This window comes from Eucalyptus grandis, chromosome 11, assembly GCF_016545825.1.
Source record: "Eucalyptus grandis isolate ANBG69807.140 chromosome 11, ASM1654582v1, whole genome shotgun sequence".
NCBI classification, from domain to species: domain Eukaryota; kingdom Viridiplantae; phylum Streptophyta; class Magnoliopsida; order Myrtales; family Myrtaceae; genus Eucalyptus; species Eucalyptus grandis.
The window spans coordinates 22,084,297-22,106,394 of record NC_052622.1 but is presented as its reverse complement, the minus strand read 5'-3'; the positions used below and the strand labels follow the sequence as shown (position 1 = coordinate 22,106,394).

At 40.2% G+C, this 22,098-nt stretch overlaps 1 protein-coding gene across 1 annotated transcript; it reads left to right on the top strand.

Moving 5' to 3' along the window:
- The first annotated feature begins 813 nt into the window (after positions 1-813).
- On the top strand, positions 814-10,889 carry LOC104425616 (putative calcium-transporting ATPase 11, plasma membrane-type). The gene is given in 8 exon segments (XM_010038351.3): positions 814-1,058; positions 5,934-5,988; positions 6,092-6,279; positions 6,282-8,051; positions 8,148-8,306; positions 8,692-8,863; positions 8,973-9,271; positions 10,309-10,889. Coding segments are annotated over 8 exon segments (3,117 nt in total). The 5' UTR covers positions 814-887; the 3' UTR covers positions 10,612-10,889.
- The last annotated feature ends 11,209 nt before the right edge of the window (positions 10,890-22,098 follow it).

Below are 22,098 nucleotides of genomic sequence, written 5' to 3'. Positions count from 1 at the left end.
GTTTGGTAACGCCAAGTTGGTTTTCTGTTCCTCGAAGAGAAAGTTAGCCCGAGAATGGATTTGGAACAGAAACGAGAAAAAAAAAAAATTGCTTCTTATTCCTAGGAATAATTTCTAGAAATAAGTCAATTTTATTTTTATTTTCTTTTGTTCCTCTTTCTTGCCGCAGCCACCTCCAATCGGTTAGAGCCACCGCGGCCTTTGATCGCCACCGCCGCCAACCGTCGACCACCGCCCCGTTGCTTTGCGCCGCCGTCGCTACATGATCGCGCCGCCGACCGTCATTGCCAACCGCCGGGCTCGCCGCCCATCACGCCCGCCACCTCCCATGGCCGCTCGTCTACCTCCGGTGGTGGCCGATGGGTGTGTGGCGATGGTTAGCGATGACGGTTGGCGGTCGATGGTCGCAATGGCGGGTGATGGGTGGTGTCGCCGGCGATTGTGAGCAAGAATAAAAAATAAATAAATATAAAAAGAAATTGTTTTGTACCAAACGCATTTTTTATTTTTATTTCTGAGTATAAATTTTTGTATACTAAATATCCTATTTTACTCAAAAATTATTTCTCGGAATAAAAAAAGAAAATAATTACTTCTTAAAAAAATTCTTTTCCAACTAAGAAACGTTGTTAAATTAACCAAATAAATTCAAACGAATGGACCATATCACATCAAGAAGAACTCAAAAGTGGCGACCCCTTTTATAAATGCGAAAATCGTGCTTTAAGACTTTTCCATCTTATCTCTCTCTAGGCTGTTTCTGTGTATGTAGCTCTGCGCCGTCTCTCCCTCTCTCTTTCTCTTTGTGCCATCGTGCGCGCGTCAGCGCAAAGGTCGAAATCCTCCTCCTCCTCTCCTGCTCCCCCTCCATTGCGGCAGCAGAGCGAATGGAGAAGCTGCTCAAGGACTTCGACGTCGCTTCGAAGAACCCCTCGGAGGAGGCCCAGAGGCGATGGCGGTCCGCCGTCTCCATGGTCAAGAACCGCCGCCGGCGCTTCCGCATGGTGGCCGACCTCGCCAAGCGCTCCGAGGCTGAGAAGAAGCGGCGCGGCATCCAGGTTTCTCTCTCTCTCTCTTTGCCTTTCTCATGATGTGCATCGCATCTCGCGCGGTCAGTTTCGCTAGGATGGACGCTCGGGACACCGCAGTCGATCGGCCACGCGATTGCGTTTCTGATCGGTAGGCGGAAGATTCAGCTGAGATGGTTTTTTCACGAAAACGAACAGATTTTTTTTTTTTTTGGCTTCGTGCTGGAGATGGTCCTGTTTCGGCTGCTCGGCGAGCGAACCAGCCGACGAACCATTGTTTAGCTGCTCGATTAGAAGTTCTAACGGCGACCAGACTCTCTCTTCTCTGCTTCGAGACGTGCCAGGACAGTAGAGAATCGCCGTTTTCGTTCAATTCCGTAGCGTGATCTCTGAGAATGCTTCAAGCACTCCGATTCTCATGTCTCCTTCGGGATCCAGTTCCCCTTCATTGACACGGCCCGGCGTTCGTCTATCCGCCACAGGCTCTTCGCATCCATCCCCGACTTTCCCTAGGGTTTTCCCCTCGTCTCCTTGTGCCGCGTGACGCTCGTGCTTCGTGCATGTCGTGTAGGGTAAATCGCTGCTGCTTCCGGACTATCCCGAAGGAGAACCCGTCCGCCTCGAATGGCGCTGAGGTACCGGGTCAAGCGGCGGGGTTTCCCATAGACCATTCTCCCCCCCCCTTGCATGCCTTCCGATCTCATCCCGTGTGATGGGCCCGGCCCATAATTACTCGACAAAATAATATTGCAATGCCTTTAGAAACGCTCCAAAATACTTAAAACAATTCCTGTTTGTCTTTTGTTCTTGTGGTCACATTTCCTCCGACAAAATAATCGGATCCTCGATATGTTTAAGTATTTTGTCTTCTGTTGTTATGAAAGATCGCTTTTCATGGTATAAAATTTATAAAGCATGTTGCCGAGTATCTCGAATAATTTCTTTAAGTAATTACATAAGGTAATTCAAAAGATTTCTAATTTGCTTTCTCTGTTATTTGTGGTGCTTATAATGGACCGTTTTAACACTTATGAACATTGCATGTTAGTTTCTTAGAAAGTATTTTTATGCACATGGCACATGCCCATCAAAGTCAGAGTTCCCCATTCTGGAATCCAACGCTGAGCCCACAAAGAAAAGTATGAAATTCCTATTCAAACACTTGCATCGCGGGTTCTTTCCGTGGCTAAAGGTGCAAGGATGACTTTTTGCTTTCACTGAAACAAATATGATAAAGGTGGGATGATTTTCTGCGCCTTTTGATTCCAAATCTATTGACCTTATGACGTGATTGACAATCTTTTTGTTATTGAGAAAAATTTCTATTTAAAAATAGTTTTCTTTTTTCATTTCTCTTCACAGAACAAAAAAGTGAATTGTTTTTGTTTCTGATACTAAACGAATTTTTGATCTTTTTATAGTCTGAAAAATTTCAAAAAATAGAAAATAGAATCGTTAGCAAAAGGGTCTTCACCCATCAAGGTTCCTACTGGAACCGGATACGAAAATGATTTTTGATTCTGCTTTCAATTTTCTCCGGAACATGCGTGTTCCACGAGGCTACGCAAGTTCTTTTCCAAGAGTGCGGACCACAGCCACTTTGAAATCGGACTTTGAAAACGGCAGAACGCGGTGTCCATGTTTAAATATGTTTAAGGGGGATTGACAACCCCCGCCCATCGTTTGAAAACGGAGCAGTGGGGACCGTGTTTTCTGTGTTGCTTGTTTTTTTTTTAAACTCTTTCCTCAAGCGGAAGCAGAATGGCTAGGGAGCCATCAGACGCCAGGGGCCAATTTTTAATTCTGGCCCCGCGACCGTATTACGGACGAGTCATGTTGCCCGTGAAAAATAATGGAGTCGCATGGTCCTTTGTCGTACGGGTGTGCGTGCGAAATGACCACTTGAATCTGGAATGATTTAAACCAGACTGGATGGGCTGATTGGGTCTGATTTGTCTCGGTCCAGTAATCGGACTTAAAAGTGAAATTGGTGTTCTTAGAGTCTGGTTATTGAATATATATATATTTTTTATTTTTATCAGAAAATAGGAACTTATAAATGGATAATAAAATATTCGAATGAAAATATAAGATTATTTCGAGTTTTGAATTTGTTGTAGATCATATTTTGAAAAATAAGATTTGGATAAAAATATGAAAAAAATAATGATCGGTTTCATTTAGTCGGGGCCCCCAATGCCCAATATCGAGAACTAAATGAGAAACCCGATCATTTCTGACTTTGTTGTTGGGCATGGAGGTCGTGGTACGGAACTGACCATCGAATTCTAGAACTTCCATAAGTCGTATTTGGGCGGGCAATCGGGCACCATCGCTTAGTCCTCTTCTTTTTTTTTTTTTTTTTGGGTCTGAATCGCTTATCCTTTTCCCGGTGGTTGTGGCTGGTAGAGACTCCGGTATATGGACGGTGGAAAAGGACAAGGACGGCCATAAATGGCCATAAATACAAAAGGCCACTACCTACGCACGAAGCTTCCTCGAGGTTTCCTTGGCCATAATTTCTGACAAAGACCACGATAGAAAATAGCGGTTGTCTATCCAAGTCGTAAAGTATTCACAGAAATATTCGAGAACGGACCAACCATATGTGGACATCAAAAGATGCCCCCCACTTCCCGTCTATTTTTTTGAGCGTTAAGGACTTCACGGACTCTTGATCTTCGTCGGTTTTCTAGATTCTAAAGCTTTTTGTAGGAATCTGAACCACTTTTTTTAACTTGGTGGACAACTTTGCCAAGTTGCTGATGTTGTGATGGGACTAGATAGGGCGCGCATAATAAAATTTATACTTTTCTATTTATCTATTTCTTTGTTCTCGGAACATGTTTGTAAGAAAAATCCGTTTGGTAACGCAATTTAATTTTTTTATTTATTTCTGGAACAGATTTTTATTTCAAAAATAGATTTGAAAAAGATATCATAAGCTAAAATTTTTAATTTCTCAAATTGAAAAATTGATTTTTGATCAAAAATCAATTTCTGTTCCATTCAATACAATGGCTACTTCAAGACCCATCTCTATTCTCCCTATTGCCAGCTGCTGCAAGTAGCTCCTAAACCCCAGAGGTCCCCCGTCCACGGCTGGTTGGCTGGCTTGTTTTCTTGAAATAGTCGAATCTTTTGGCAAGTTGCATGTTGTCTCATTCAATGGGAGGCCATCTTTGGCTGCTTTACTAGCTCTTGCCTTTTAGGGTCTATTATCAGCCTGTAGAGCAGAATATTTGCTACAGAAGAACCCTTTCGAACTGAGAATCAGTGCTGGTGCTTCATTAATTGTTTTTCTTTTTTTGGCTGAAAGTTTGGTCACCTAGATGCATTGTGTGACCAGATAGTCACTCCTAGGCCTGATTGGATACAGTTCAACTTACAGTTATAGTGTTTGGTATGTGCCTTGGAGCGCTTTTCCTTCAAAACGTGTGAACATGGAACCAAGTTCACCATTCCCATCATTTTCTTGGGGATGAGTCCCAGTTCAAATCTTGAATATATCAGAATTAGTTTAAAGACAGTACAGATGAAGGAGGATGCGTGGACGTTCGGATGATTGAAAATTACTTTATTGCATGGAAAATAGCTTCTCTTTTTGACAAAAAGGCAATTATTTTCCCTATTTTCTTGCCGTTCGTCCAAGTGAGTAGGTCCCTCTCGACCTATTTCCTATCCGCTCGTCTCTCTATCTCTTATCAACTTTTTTCCCCGATAAGTCTCATCATCTTTTTCACAATCTACGTGTTTGGAATAAACTTAATTAATGCTCACGTTTTTCTATATTAAAAAAAACTATCAGGTGCAATATCCGACAGATACGATTTCATATTTTCTTGGTAAAATCTTGTTATTTAGATGGATCACAGGATAAACGAAAAGATATCGATTCCGGTTGTAATCATTACTTATCATTTTTAACAATATAAGTTGCTTTTAGTGGATTTCATATTCCCTGAAATTGAAACTTTTGAAAATATTTGCAAGCCATAGTAAGTTTTCGTTGAAACAAACAAACCCTTAATTTACACATGGATTCCTTCTTGAATGTTATTTTTGGATGAGTCGTATTCCTATAACACTTGGTGAGAATTCTAAATGCCGAGTCCTAGTCCAGAATGAAGACCGATGATATTCTAAATATCTTTCCCAATGTTCCTTTCTGATGAAATAATGTTTCACTTGTTTTCTCTTTCCAAGTTCTTTGGATGCCTTATCTAACCGAGGCTGGGAAAACACAAGCAATTGCTGATTTATGGAGAATTTTCGTCTGATGAATCAGTGGATATCTTCATTTAGTTTCACATCCGGTTGTTATCTTTTTGGAGACTAGAATAGAATCAGTCTTTATCCCCTTTTGTTCTTGCAAGAAGAAAATGCGTAGAACAACTACCTCACTGATTTTGGACTTTTAGTGTGTTGGATGTAGCAGTGGAGACATTGAAAATGAAAGAAAGTCACATTTTTGTGTTTATTATTGAAAACTTCTCCTGTTATAAACCTTGCTGCATTTGTTGACTCTCTTTCATAGTCATCGCTTAAAGAAAATACCAAGACAAAAGAAGAAGTGCCTTCTTGCGGTTCATTCATGAAACCTCTATTCTACGACAGATAGAAGGAATGCCAGGGACTAGCTATTTGAATCTCTTTATTTGTCCTGCAGGTCTCCTAATGGTTTGCTGGGTGCACATGCACTCAAAAATTGCAAGACTGTGCTATTGGTTAGCATGCATCTTTGCCGATACAGGAGATTTTAGTATAATCTAGAGCTATAACTACCCTGACTGCATTTCACTTTGATTAAGTGTTAGTTTATTTATTATCATTACCATCTTCTTAACAAGATTGAAAGTTAGGATTAACAATTTGACATTTCAATGCCTTTTCTTCCTGAACCAGGAAAAGATACGAGTTGCCCTTTATGTTCAGAAAGCAGCTTTAACGTTCATTGATGGTAAAACTTGGCATTTGAATTTCTATGGAGAGGTTATTTTTCACTTGGTGTTCTTGAACCAATTCTTTGGTCTTTCTGTTAACGATTCTGTGATCTTCTGAAGCTGCCGGCTTGCCCGAATACAAGCTCTCCGATGACATTAGAAAGGAAGGTTTTGGGATTGACCCAGAAGAACTCGCATCTATTGTACGGGGGCATGATATAAAGCGCTTGAAACTTCACGGTGGAGTTCAAGGGATAGCAAGTAAACTTCCGGTTTCTCTTGATGAGGGCATCTGCACAGAAGACCCCCCTCAAAATCTTCAATATCTGTCAGGCAAAGGATCTACGGCTTTAACCGATTCACGGAGAAACCTGCAAGATCATTTCTAACATTTGTATGGGAAGCCCTGCAAGATCTAACACTCATTATTCTTATGGTTTGTGCTGTGGTTTCTATAGGCGTTGGGATTGGTACAGAAGGATGGCCAAAGGGAATGTATGACGGACTAGGAATATTAATTAGTATATTCCTGGTGGTCATAGTAACAGCAATTAGTGACTATAAGCAGTCCTTGCAATTCAGGGATTTGGATCAGGAGAAAAAGAAAATATCTGTTCAGGTTACAAGGGATGGGAGAAGAGGAAAAGTGTCCATCTATGACCTGGTTGTTGGGGATGTTGTTCATATATCCACTGGGGACATAGTTCCAGCAGATGGTCTTTTTATAACAGGATACAGCCTTCTAATAGATGAGTCAAGCCTGTCAGGGGAGAGTGAGCCGGTGAATGTTTATGAGGAGAAGCCTTTTCTTCTTTCTGGAACTAAAGTGCAAGATGGGTCAGGAAAAATGTTGGTGACGGCAGTTGGTATGAGGACTGAGTGGGGAAAGTTGATGGAAACATTGAGTGAAGGTGGAGATAATGAGACACCGCTACAAGTAAAGCTGAATGGGGTCGCCACAGTTATTGGTAAGATTGGTTTGGGCTTTGCGGTGCTCACCTTCTTGGTGTTGACAGTACGATTCTTGGTGGAGAAAGCGTTAAAGCATGAATTCACTAGCTGGTCTTCTGCAGATGCTTTGACACTCGTTGATTATTTTGCTATTGCAGTTACTATACTTGTCGTCGCTGTACCAGAAGGACTGCCTCTGGCAGTGACACTAAGCCTTGCCTTTGCTATGAAGAAGCTAATGAATGACTGGGCACTTGTGAGACGGCTCTCAGCCTGTGAGACAATGGGTTCTGCTAGTTGCATATGCACTGATAAGACTGGAACATTAACCACTAACCACATGGTTGTTGATAAGATATGGTTAGCTGGCAAAGCTATGGACATGAACATGAAGGGAGCTAAGGGTAAAGATTTCTTGAAATCAGAAACACGTGAAGAAGTTTTAGCCATCCTTTTGCAGGCAATACTTCTAAATACAAGTTCCGAGGTTGTCAAGGATAAAGAGGGTAAACAATCAATTTTGGGAACACCAACAGAATCAGCACTTTTGGAGTTTGGATTGCTTTTGGGTGGTGATTTTGTGGCCCATCACGGGGAGAATAAGACTCTAAAGGTAGAGCCTTTCAGTTCAGTTAGGAAGAAAATGTCTGTGCTGGTGGCTCGACCAGATGGCGGGGCAAGGGCCTTTTGCAAAGGTGCATCAGAAATTGTTCTTGGAATGTGTGACAAGATTGTTGACGAGGAAGGGAATTTTGCTTCCATGTCTGAAGAGCAGGTTAAAAATATGACAGATGTTATTTATGGTTTTGCAAGTGAAGCACTGAGGACACTTTGCTTGGCATTTAAAGATGTAGATGACACTTCAAATGGAAACATTCCCGAGGGTGGGTATACCCTGATAACAATAGTTGGAATAAAAGATCCTGTACGCCCTGGAGTCAAAGAGGCGGTTAAAACTTGTTTAGCAGCTGGCATTACTGTCCGTATGGTAACTGGGGACAATATTCATACTGCTAAAGCGATAGCTAAAGAATGTGGCATCCTCACAGAGGGTGGTATTGCTATAGAAGGACCGGATTTCCGTGGCAAGTCCCTAGAACAGAAGCAGGAAATCATTCCAAGGATTCAGGTTTGTAAATAAGACCGTCAATGGCATCTGACGTGACCGTCAGCTGAATGATGTTGGAGATGCATGCTTTTTGCTAAATGCTGACTCTTGGTACAGGTGATGGCGCGGTCTTTGCCTTTGGACAAGCACACCTTGGTTACCATTCTCAGGAAAGAGTTCAACGAGGTTGTTGCTGTAACTGGGGATGGGACCAACGATGCTCCTGCTTTGCACGAGGCAGACATTGGATTTGCTATGGGCATAGCAGGCACAGAGGTGTGTGCTGCTAGTATATGCTGGACATATTTGTGACTGCGTGTGTGCACGCTAAAAAAAAAAACCTTGGGGTACCTGTTGTTCCAAACTGCAAAAAGAAAAAGAAAAAAAAAAAAAAAAAAAAAAACTACCGGATGATTTACATAACTCTTCATTCTTACGTTCATAACTCTTCATTCTTACATCTGAACGTTTGCTTCTAAGCTTCTTACTGTATTAGGAACATTGCTTGTTACTGCAATTTTCTTCATGTTCTTCCGTGGAGTTCATTTTACGGCTGTATTCTCATTGTTGGTTTGCAGAGAACATGGTCTAATGGATGACGTTGGCGCATCACAATTTGTTTCCTCCTGTCTTCACGGTGAATTTTCATTCGATTCTTCAGGTTGCTAAAGAAAGTGCTGATGTCATAATAATGAATGACGATTTCACAACCATTGTGAATGTGGCCAAATGGGGACGTTCAGTATATATAAACATCCAGAAGTTTGTGCAGTTCCAATTAACAGTGAATGTGGTTGCTTTAGTGATAAACTTTGTCTCGGCATGCGTTTCAGGTGCGTTGTCGGCGGATTAGCTTGTTTATCTGGAACTTCTTCGAAGTATAAGAACATTAACAACGACTGTGAGCAATTTGATCGAAAAGCCTACATTTATGCTTTTCAGGATCTGCTCCGCTCACGGCTGTGCAGTTACTCTGGGTCAACATGATAATGGACACCCTGGGTGCACTGGCATTGGCAACGGAGCCGCCAAAGGATGAATTGATGAAAAGACGACCGGTAGGAAAGGGTACCAGCTTCATAACAAGGGCCATGTGGAGAAATATAATTGGTCAGAGCATATATCAACTAGCTGTCCTTGGAGTTCTCAATTTTGACGGGAAGAGTTTACTTCGACTTCACGGCTCAGACGCGACTGAAGTTCTTGATACAGTGATTTTCAACACATTTGTTTTCTGCCAGGTACATCTTTCTCCTTTTGGCTATATTTAGACCATCACGAACAATACCAACGCCGCGGCATGGTACATCTTTCTCCTTTTGTTTTAGCTCAATTATTTAATAGTTTGTTATGCTTCTCAATTATGATCAATGCCTAAGTAGCACCGACCCAGATACATGACACGCGATGCGACACGCCGACATGTCGTTTTCAAAAAAATAGAGAATTCCGACACGTTATGACACGCTGTATATTATATGCATATTTTATATATAAATAATAAATTATTGTTTTGATGATTATTTCAATCAAATTAATATGATTTAAATTCACAAATAAATAAATAATAATAAAATCCTGTAATAAATTTATACTAAAAACATTAATTCATCATTTATTAATATCCTTAATTATTTCAATTTGACAAATTCAACTTCATTTCAATAAATCCATAAAACTTGGAAAGAAAAAAAATAATTCACATTATAGACTTGCGTGTCAGACGTGCCGAAAGGAAAAAGAAAAAAACTCAAGAGTAAATTGTGTATCACGGAAAGTGAGAGTCAAAAGAGAAGAAAAGAAAATATTAGGTTTTTCTTTTTTCATAATTTGCTATTTTTGTTATTGATTTTTATTTTTTCACATATATATTTTGACCCTTTATTTATTAATTTTTTTAAATTGACCTTGCATGTCGAAATTGTGTGTTGGAAACTCACATGTCATAATTTCGACTCGAATGTCGAAGAGTGTTCAAAAAAATTGACCAAGTGTCGGATTTTCCAACACATGTTGATCGAGTGTTGGAGAGCGTTAGAGAGTGTCGGATACGTGTCGAAGTATCCAACACGACACGAAAGCTCTCGGAGAGTGTCGATGTTTCCTACGTCAACATAGTTGCTTCCTCTGCACCTTCCTTTTGCATAAATGCACTAATCAGGTCTTCTGACGTTACCATCTTGTCGCCAGTTTTGTGCACATAGAAGAAGATTTTGCTTGAATTCTCTGATAATTTCAGAATTTTCACTGACGGCAGAAAGTGCTGACCTCTTTCCAGGTATTTAACGAAATAAACAGCAGAGACATAGAAAAGATAAACATATTCCAAGGCATATTCAGCAGCTGGATATTCCTCCTCATCATAGTTTCCACGGTCGCATTCCAAGCAATCATCGTGGAGTTCCTTGGCACTTTCGCAAGCACTGTGCCACTAAGCTGGCAACTATGGGTGCTATGCGTCTTGCTTGGCTCAGTGAGCTTGCCTTTAGGAGCTCTTATCAAGTGCATTCCTGTTGGACGAGACACACCGACGCATCACGATGACTATGAGCTGCTGCCTTCCGGTCCAGAACTGGCTTGAATGCAATGAAGAGCCAAGTTTGCATTCAAGCCAAGTTTTGGGTTTTCTAACTTAACCGGTCAGTTTTTCCAGAGGTTTATTCGTTCGCGAACACAAATTTTTTGATGTTATGTAGGAATATTCGGAATTCTTTCACATTGCTTGCATTTCCTTCTCGCATTTCCTGGCTCACCTCCCTGGATCGATCAAATTATTTCACTAGCAAATTGAATTAGGACCTGCTCATTCGATTCTCTCTTGGAATTTTCTCGATCCTCAAAAAGATTTCCAGTTTCTCACCATTCGCGAGGTTTATGTTCGGCCATATAGTGCAATCAATGTCACAGGCCTTGCATCAGTAATCTGAGGACAAGCAAAAATCAGTCCCAACTACAACAAAGAAGAGTCTCAGGAAGCAGCATCGGTCTTGAAAACAAGGTACAAGACAATCCAAAAGACAATAGAATGTGGAATCTCGACATGCCCTTTTGCCTCTGCAGTGGGAGGAGGTCGAGTTCCCCTCTTGGTCATGGTGTTTTGAGCATTGGGTGGCAAAATTCTACGGCTAAATAATCATAAATTTTCTGTTGTGGTAGAATAGACTTTTGAAGTGGCCGGTAATTTTCCAATTTTTGATAGAAACAGTAGTGACTAGTGAGTTACCAACGCTATCAGAAGTTAACCGATATCCTAATATTGGAGTAACTTACCAACATTTCAATGATTGTATACCAGTAGAATTGCGATAGTATTGATAATTTACTTACGATACTGGTAAAAAGAAAATAGATTTCAAAAAAGTTAATAGGTTACTAATACAGTGGAATATTAGTAACTTCTTAGGAGTGCTGCTAATTTACTTAAAGAGACTTGATAAAACTTAAGGGGATTTGGTAAGTTACTACATTCAAATGTTCGGAAATTCCTATTGGAGTTGGCAATATGACACCGGTTTATCTAAAGTTGGAATCTACCATTGACGGGAAAAATTTTCCAGCCTTTATCAGGACTGGACCCTAGAATCGTCCCATGGTGACATTGACAAAATCTAGCGCAACGACATTCTCATTGCCCTATTAACGACTCCCAGTGCCTCAAAAAGTTCTACTTCTTTCCAGGCACACATACGGGTAGCTGAAACATCCATTAAACAAGCGATAGACATTGAATCAAAATTCATCCTGGGAAAAAGGAGAGAGGACACGCCTGGCACTTACCTAATGATCATCTGACCGAACCCCTTTGCCGTCAACCTTAACAAAGGGCGCATGCGAAACTTCAGGCCAGAGCTCACCATCTTCCACCTTACGCCTTTGACTCAGTCGAGAGTTATCTGAAATGATCTACTCTTCTAGTGCAGTGAGAAAAAGAAAATTTACTCCTTGCATCAACGACAGTTGAAGAAACTTGCGAATATGAAGCTTGTTGAGAGGTGTAAAATTGTAGCAGCCGTTCCAGTGGAGCCACCAAGCTTTTGCAATAAAAAAATGCACAATTCCTCCATGGTGTTCGCAGTGGCCAGAAGCCACTGGGGCAAGTGCCCCAATCGAAGTGAAGCTGAGACCGTGAAGAATCGAAGCTTTGGGAAGAGGTCCAATTCCTCATCCTCACGCTCAGTCAGCATGAGCTTATCACAGCCTACAGTCTGCAATGATTCTAGTGCGAGTTTGCTATCAAGAAAAGAGGTGACTTTTAGAAATGAAAGGGATAACTCTGGGTAATGAAAGAGATGACCCATGTTTATGAAAATAGGTTGATTATGAAAAGAAGTAACTGTTGACACGAAAAGTGATAATAGTTCATCATTAAAAATGATGATGGAAGGGATAAGGTATTTATTTTTAACAGGTGTCGATTATTTGTCAATAAATAGGGACCAAATTACACATTGTTCATAATAATTACAGTTGTTCAAGGATTCAAAACAACTTCTTCTTTGTAACTCTTTCTACTTCTCTTTTCATACACACAATTTTGATAGCACATTCAAGGTGAGATTCAAAGAGAGAAATTGAGTAATTGTGGAATTCATTTTTCTGCCACTTCGGTTTATATCCTAGAGATATATTTATTCTAAAACTGGCAGTAATGGAAGCAAATAATATCTTAAGGACAGACATCGTCATCACGCATCAAAGCAATCTATAACTACTGTTCTGTCTTAATTAATAATCAAATTTCCCTAACAATCAGTTCGCCCAGCAGCTGGGACATTAGTCATGGACAATTTTCTATTATCAAAGATGCAAGGCTGTTCAAGCATATTCTGCCTCCAAACAAAAATTCTAGATTTCCACAATTACAGAACTGCAAGTGCCTCAACGACTTCATGCGATGAAAATCCGCTCTCAAGGAGACTTTGCTGCTATGTTGTCAACCATCCCGAGCACCCAGCAAGAGATTTAAACGGCAGACCAAGTAGCTTACTAGAATCTGGAAGTCTCTTCAAGCGGCGATTCCCCCCTATGTTGGAACTAGGTAACTTTTCAAAGATAGAAGAATTACAAGTTCAAAAACCCTAACTACTTGCACTTAGATATGCTGTTGACAGATCTTCTCGCATCAAATGTGTCCGTCGATTCATAGTTAATCATTCACACTCATTGTGACTTTAACTTGGTTAAGTAGGGTGGGCTGTCGTTCTCTTTCAGTCTTCCAGACGAATTAGTACACGGTAACGTAACATGTCGAGTTCTTTCTGGAACTCTCTGGGAGTTAACATTAAGTTCGAAGTAGTAATTTTGTTCTGTTAGTATTGATAATTCAAGATAATATAATAAATCATGCATTCTGAAAACAAGATCTGGGTCGGCTTGCCAGGCTTCTTGGAAGAAGGATCTGGACCATAAATCTCTGAAGCGCTTGCCACGGGCTACTTCAGGAGTTCGGTTTCGATCTGATGCTAGAACAAGCCCACACGCAGTGCAAATGTAAGCCGTACTTAAATGGGTGATGTGGGCGGCTCTACGGAAAAATAAACACAGGACAAAACATTGTTTCAAGTGTGATGGCAAATGATTGTAACACAGTTTCAGGATACATTATATGTCCTCTATCTGTGCGGATCTACACACGTTATCGTCTCTCACCAGCTCCCAAGATTGGTTGTCGTCCTCTGAGTACAGTAGGCTGCCGAACATCTTCAACACCGGCAGAACTCTCCTGCATATTTCTAGGATTTGATTTCCAATTTGCAGGAGACAGAGACTTATTTCCCGCTCATTTTTCTCAGACGCCTATCTCTTGAATAAGGACATTGATTCTTAATGTGAAAGGCCCTGTAGGTTACACAACATTACAAAACCCATTCCCATAGTAGCTGTTGAGTCGCATGTGGTCAAACTCACGTTGCTTCCATCAGCGGCTTCTGCCAACTCGTCCCTCAAATCATCCCATTCATCCTGGTTCATTTTCCCCTCTCCATATAAGAAGAGTAGGAACTTTCCGTGACTAGTAACAACTCTTGGAAGAGTTTGCAGCTTGCGATAGTCCGCGTTATTTAAACTCTGATTAAGGGCACATTGAATGATTCTTTCCATTATTAGCCGCATGCTGAAATCATGGCACATGCTGACTCAAATTAGCAAAGCAAAGTGCTCCCTCACTCTCGTCATTGAACACAATATATATATTTCCTGGTCGAACATTGAACACCAATTTAGCAAGTGCAGTTTGCCCAAACCTCCAATTCCGATTATGGGAATTGCCGAAAGGTGCAAACCATCTGTAGGCAGATCTTGTCACATCAGGAGCACAATGATCTTGTCTTTATCAGCCTCCCTCCCAGTGATGAGATCAAATCCTCTCACAAAGTTTGGTTTCATCTCTCTCGCTTTCGCTCCTACTAATACTCCATCACAGGCTTGCTTGTTGAGACCAAACTCCTCAATCTCAGCAACCATCTGCTTTAATCTTCCTCCTATCTCACTCATCTTTTTTACGATTCTGAGGCGGAATATGAAGGGATTAAAACAGGAAAAGAAGTGGCTTAACTTGCTGTGTTTCGGTAGTTGACAGTTCAATTTGTTTCTCAAGGCTTCAAGTTCACACTGGACATCATTAAACAAGTCCTTGACATCTTTAAGCTACTCGAACCGCAACTTTTGGTTGTATGCATGTGTCACGCCCCAAAACCAATAAGAGTGACAGATGACATGGCCATCCTTCCACTCAAAGAATATTCTCAAATAAAAACTAACAACCTGTTATCAAAATATATATCTTCAACTATGTATACATAATCCAGCAGGTTGATGAACCAACAAGTTTGGTTACAACATAAAAGTTTCTACAATCTATCCAAATCTTTTTTAACATTTCTAGCTAACAACTATACCCAGCAACTATCAATAGTCATAAAAACAGTTCTCTCTGACCATATGAAAATCACTCCCAAAAGTTCTCGTCAAAAGCGCTCTCATACTATTTGCGGCTAACTGAGGAACTTAAAAATATAAAAGATGAATGAAATAAGCAACTGCTACTCAATGAATAGTATGTCTCTTTTAAATAGATTGAGCCTCCACGATACACATCTAAGACTCAAAGACATAACTCATTTATACCAATTTAGAATTTAATAAACTTATAAGAATAAAACACATTATGCATTACTTCAACATAACTATATTTTTAGCAATAATACCCGTTTCATCAGTAATATCAAAACCATATCAATGATCCAATTCAATAATCAATCTCGTCAAATCACATTCCAATAGTCCATTCCATATTCAATATTCATCTTAAGGCTTTAGAGTTGGGCCTCATGAGACTCGCATCTCTATGTAGCACTTAGACCTTGATTATGTATAAGGCCCTAAAGATGGCTCTCGCTCGACTTGCATTATCAATAGTTTGAGGTGCTAGAGGTAAGCTCCCAAGAGACTTACACCACGACACTTGCATTGGCATGTAACACTTAATCCTTGACTATAAGGCCCTAGAGGTGGATCTAACAAGGCTCGCATCCCTATGTAACACTTAGCCTTTGTATGATATGCATACTTACAACTCTTCGTTGGGTTCCTAGCGGTCATGAACATTAATCCATCAACTCCAATAATTCACAAACCAATCCATAATATATATCACATATTGGTTTCACAAATCAAACAAATAACCTTTTCGCAACATAGCTCATTCACCAAAAATACTTTTTGTAAAGCATTTCACCAAAAATACTTTTCATAAAGCATTTCTCAAATAATTTCCAAACTCATTTCATAAACGAGTTCATTATATATATTCTTTCACGATACATTTTCTAAAACCATTCTCAAACCATTCACAAATGCAACACTCACTTTGAATTGTCCAAAACCAAACAATGCATAGTTAAATAAGCTAATAATATCGTAATCTTATCAATTAAATGAGAATCGTTTTCAAAATTGAGTAAAACGCTACCTCAACTATGAATTGGGTAAACTACGCTTCAACGTTAACAAAATAACTCATATGCAACAACAAATCGTTCACCCAAAGTAACCATTTGCAATGCGGAACTCTCATGCGAAACTCTAAAATTCTCACTCAAATCAAACTATTGATCCAAATCAACTCCTATCAAACCACATGGCTTGACAATGTCATAACTCACAATTTTCATGAAATTTCATAATTTAATAATTTCAAAATTGAAGTTTATGGCTCGAATTTCATTAAACTTTGAATTTAAGTCTTAACTTTGAAAATATTTCCAATTTGAAGAATGAAGGATATAGGAACTTATTGAGCATTGCGAATCAAAGTAGACCCAATTTGGCGAGGACCAGCGGTGTATATGCATGAGTTTCCCTCTTCCCTTTTTCCTCTCTCCTCTCGTTTTTCCTGTCGTTTCTTTTCCCTCTTTCCTCCCCATTTCTGCAAGCTCTCGATCCCTTTTATTAAGCTAAGCGTCCACTGTTGCTTTGTTGACCGAGTCAACATGTTTTTTCGTTTGGGCGCCTTATTACAGCCTGTCTCTCTTCCGCATCCAAATGCATTCCTTTAAAGATAGAAAATTATTTAGAAAGTTCTCAACCTATTACATTTTTATCAATTCAATTATAAATCTTTTAATTTTGCCAATTGAGTTAATACAATCAATTTTAATCGGAAATCATTGATGTGGACATTGATCATCTTACGTAGTGTGACAACAGTAGTCGCTAATATGAATAATTTTTAAGAATATTTTAATATATTTTTCAATTACTTATTATTTACTTGTTTCTTTTCTTATTCTTTTTTTTTCCTTCTATTCTTCCTCCTCTAGTTGGCCGTCAAGTCTTGCTGACTAGCCAGAGGTGAGGGCTAGGAAGATTGCTAGCCTTCGCGAAGCTTGCCCCCATCGGTCACTAGTGAGGGTAAGCCTCACATGCCATGCCCCCATCGGTCACTAGCAAGGGTGAGCCTCACATGCCCCTAGGGAGGTCGAGCTTGCCCAGCCACGACGAGGCCGATCTCGCTTAGCGATGGTGAGGGTGAGCCTCGCTAGGGGCAAGGGAGGCTCATTTGAGGCCGGCAAGGTCTCTAAGAAGGAAGAAGGAAATAAAAGAAAAAGAAAAATATGAATAAATAAAAAAATTGAAAAAAATTAAAATATTATTGAAAAATTATTCATGTCAATGCTAACTGTATTACGTGACACGGCCAATATGTCAAAGTTGACCAAATAGACATGATTAATAAAATATGAAAATACTTAGGACTCAATTAGCAAAATTAAAAGATTTAGAACTAAATTGTCAAAAAGTGCAATAAATTTAGGATTTTTTAGACAATTTTCCCCGTAGTTGTAGCTTGGCTTCAATCTCATCATCAACCAGGCATTTTCTTGAAGGGCAAGTGAGGTCAGCTTCCGCAGGACCCTCTCTGCGACGCCATAGAGCACTGAACTCGCCAATCCCTGGTTTGTGATGGAGTTGGAGGGGTTATGCTAAACTAGAGCCACTCAGTAACTTTGAAAAACATAGCACAATTCAGCCCCTCGAGTACTCCTTAAAGACCGAAGTACTTAAATCAAGATTCCTCCAGCTCTACAACACTGCTAGTTTTCTTTTTAACGGGGTGGCGCTCGAAGCATTACTTACATTATAGCGCTTGCTTCACACAAGAGCGCCACCATTTAGAACCTTACCTTACTAAAAGCTAAACGAAATGTTACATTTCTTAATGAAGGACCATGTGAGACCCAAGTTGAACTCTTCTTTTCTTGATTGCGCGCACCAACATCACATCAAAAGCAGAGCATAACCGAATGCTTTGTTTATACAATTATTGTGGCCGTCACATGCCAACCCACCCAAGTTTTTGAGTGTATAATATGGACTCGGGGGTCCGCTTTCAATTTTTTAAGGATAAGGGCATCATAAGAATCACTGTTCTTTAACCATGATACGCATTAGAGAACCAAGGTTTTCCATTTAAATATAAAATAAAAATCTATTGGCCCTCTCCACATACTACCTGAAAATAGGGAAAAAAATTATGTGAAATTTGGCTATAGTTTCATGGAAGATTCAGTCATCTTTCTCTAATAGAAAAACCAGGGTCTCTCTCTTCCCACCCCCACCCGCGCACCCTCCGCCCCCCCTTCAAAAAAAAAAAAAAAAAAAACCAAATAGACAGCAAAATTGAGGAAGAAGAGAGGTGAAGAGGGCCGTTAACTTAATAATGCTTAATAACAAATAAACATATAATTAACTTCCACTAATCACGGACAAAACACTGACTAACATTTTTACCCAATATAACAATTCATGCACCACTCTACTTTGTTTGCCACTTTAGGTTCGATATATCCGAAGTCTTTCTTTAAGGTTCTAGTTGTATCAATTATCAAAAATTTGGGCCCCAGTACAATTTTACATAAATTGGCAAATTTAATTGTAAGATCATTTAATCGCTTGATCCCGCAACTATCATTACATGTAACTGCTCGAATAGACGTGTAAGTGTCACTAGGTGCTAAAATTTTGAATTACACACATTCCTTTGAATTCATATTCCAAAGATCATTCAGACAAAGTTAATTTTGCAATGAGATATGTTGTCTAACGTCAAAGAGAAATGAATACTTTCCAAAGCCAGAACGCATGAAAACATTCCTCAAGAGGGCAGACTGACATCATTTAGCTTTGTCTTCATCTCTAAAGAAATTACAAGCGTTGAAACGCATTCAAACTACAACAGAATGAGTCTCGGTCTACTTAAAGAAGAAGTCAACCTGAACACAAGGCACATAATTCCAGAAAATGCGGACTCTCTTGGCCTGGTCACTTGGGAAGAGTTCAGCAGATTTATGAACTTCTGAAATATAGATTTATAGAGAGCAGTCTCTCTCCAGATGCTATAACCTGCAATCAAACCCGTAAACAAAAAATTTGATTGTGAATGTGAACCGACAGAGCTACCAAAATGTGAGAGCGCTACTGCATATGATCTAGTTATGTCTACTCGTCCGACATCTTCTAACTCCAACAAGAGCACAGCAAAAGGACCAATTGACTAATACGCAAAATATACATCCGTTTATTGTCAAAATTCAAAAGCCAAATGGACTGTCGACTTTGTTATATTATTGTCACGATAAAGAGACAACAGTGTATTGAGTAGACATTCAATGCAGAACTAAATCGTGACATCTTATACATAGATTGCTTTCATCCCAAATCGGCAGTCATTCAACTCCCCTAGAATTAGACTTGTAGATTGAACATCAAGTAAATAAGCAATGGGTACTGAAAAAGGCCGACACTTTACTAAGTGAGAAGAAGAATAGAGGATAGGCGCGGCACATACCTAATGATCATTTGATTGGACCACTTTCCAGCCAACCTTAATGAAGGGCACATGAGAAATCTCGGGCCAAAGCTCACCATCTTCCATCTGACAGTTTTTACTCAGTCCAGGGCAGTCTGCAATGCACAACTCTTGGAGTGCAGTGAGCGAATCCACTCCTTGCATCGACGATAATCAAGGACATTCAAAGATATGAAGCTTTTTGAGATGCGTAAGATCTTGCAGCCACTCTGGTAGAGCCATCAAGTTTATGAAGTCATTAATGTACAACTCCTCTAAGGTGTCAGCAGAGGCCAGAAGCCACAGCGGTAAGTACACCAATAGCGGTGAAGCCGAGACAGTGAAGAAACAAAGCTTCGGGATGAGGTCTGATTCATTATCCTCAAGCTGAGTCAATATGAGCTTGTCACAACCTTCGATCACCAATGACTCCAATGCAGTCAGTTCACCCAGCGGCGGAGACAGCAGTCATGGACATTTGTCCATTACCAAATGTAGATGGTTGTTCAAGCATACTGTGCCTCCAAACAACACTTCTAGATTTTGAAATTACAGATCAAAGACATCATTCGATGAATTCCACTCTCTAGACTTTTCTGCTTCGTGGTCAACGATAGAAATCGAAGGTTGATCATCCTATTTATGTCTTGAGGCACTTCCTCTAGTTCTGAGCACCTGGAGACAAATAAAAGCAGCAAACTACGTAGCTTACAGGTAGCATCCGGCAGTTTCTTCATGCGGCAATTACCCCTTAGGCAAAGCACTTTGAGATGCTTCAACTTGACTATGGAACTTGGTAACTCTTCATAGCTGGAAATGGGCACTTCCATAAACCTCAAGTACTCGCACTCAACATCTCTTGTATTGAATGTGTCCTGGGACTCACAGCAAATCATTTGCACTGAGTTTGACTTTAGCCTGCTCGAGAATGATGGGGCTTCGTTCTCTTTCAATTGCCCTGATGAAACAGTTTGCAATAACGAAATGTGTATTCTCTAGGAACTATGACTGAGCATGGAGCAACCGAGTTGTTCTGTTGATACTGATAATGCTAGATCATAAAGTAAATCATGCATTTTAAAATTGAGAGATAGACCGCTCTGCGAGGGTTCTTGTAAGAAGGATCTGGACCACAACTCTTTCAAGTACTTGCTACAGGTGTCTTCAGGAGTTCCATTTTCATTTGATGGTGGAATGAGCCCACACGCAGTCCAAAAATAAGCTATATCAAAATTTAAGATGATGCAGCCTCCACGAAAAACTGAACACAAGGCAAAACATTGTTTTAAGTGGGATGGCAAATAGATGTAACATAGTTTCAGGATACATAGAATGTCCTCCTCTGTTTGTGACATCTTGAAAATTCAATTCTATTTTCAATTGAATGAATCGGGCCTTTCATCGATGCGCCTATAGTGCTATTCTCCGAACTGATCACTCATGTGATAACTAGACTATCTGAGAAAGCCATTAAGGGATTTTAACGCAATAGACTTGAGAATTCGATCAGGAATCGACTACTCGACCGTGCTAATCTACAATGGTTATTACGGCACAGTCGAAAATCTATTAAAGACCAGAAATATGTCAATTTGATTGAGATAGGTGATAAAAGTGCGGGTGATTTCACCATATTGTAAAATTTTCGTCGATCAGTACTAGATCGATTTTTCTGTTGTTTTGGCGTTCTAGGTCCATATTTGAGACCTTGAGACTTTCACGATAATCAAGAGTCACCAATGTGTCGAAGATGTACAATGTGGTTCGAAAATAATTGACCACGAGTTAATTGCACTAAAAATTTCTAAAAGCTACCCGGTAGGTTAGGTCATGCTAAAATCGGGTCAGATTGAAATTAATCACGAATTTGAACCCGATTTCAAAAATTGAAAGTTTTGTCATGTCATGATTCATTTTATGAAAAATATTCAGCAAGTTTGAGATTTTTACGGAAAATCAATTTGGACATTTCGGAAACGAACATAAATTCGGATTGGCCAAATTAAAAGGATTTTTGGCCTCCTTAGTGAGCTACTTGGTAGTAGGAACTTGCAGAAAATTTGTAGGCTTCTTCCTTAGCAAAATTGGACATTAAATTGAGGAAATTGGAGAAGAAATTGAAGCCTAAGGTTGTGAAATTCGTATGCTTGAGAGGGGGCTGTAACAATGGCACCAAAATTTGATTATTTGTGAAATATTATGCAAGAAAGAATTGGGGGACATAAGAGGATATGCATGAGGACTTTTGAGGGCTAAGTAATGATGATTATAGGATATTTTATCTTGACTTTTGCCCCCCTCTCTAATCTCTCTCACATGCCAGCTTCGCCGATCTTTTTTCCCCTTTGCGGTTCCTGTTTCTCCGTTTCATTGTCCCCGTCGACCTCAGGCTTTGCTTTCATTTTTTGTTCCAGCGAAGCTCTTTCCCCCACATCCATGCTGCTGCTCCACCTTCAGTTGTTCCCTCAAACCGAAGCAGCCCCGAGCGTCTCTCTCCCTTCGTCTGTTTCTTCTTCTACCAACGCCCCCATCGAATTTCCCTATAGCGCCACACGTCCGTCTCCTTCATCCCTCTTGGTCAACCCCAGCTTCCATCGATTTTTCCCTCCATATCTCTTCACCCGTTTCTCCCCTACGCCCCATGCATCCACGATTCAACCCTCCACTCGGTCAACCACCAGTGGAACTCCCCCAAAGTTGAGGTATGTGAGTGCAAAGCAC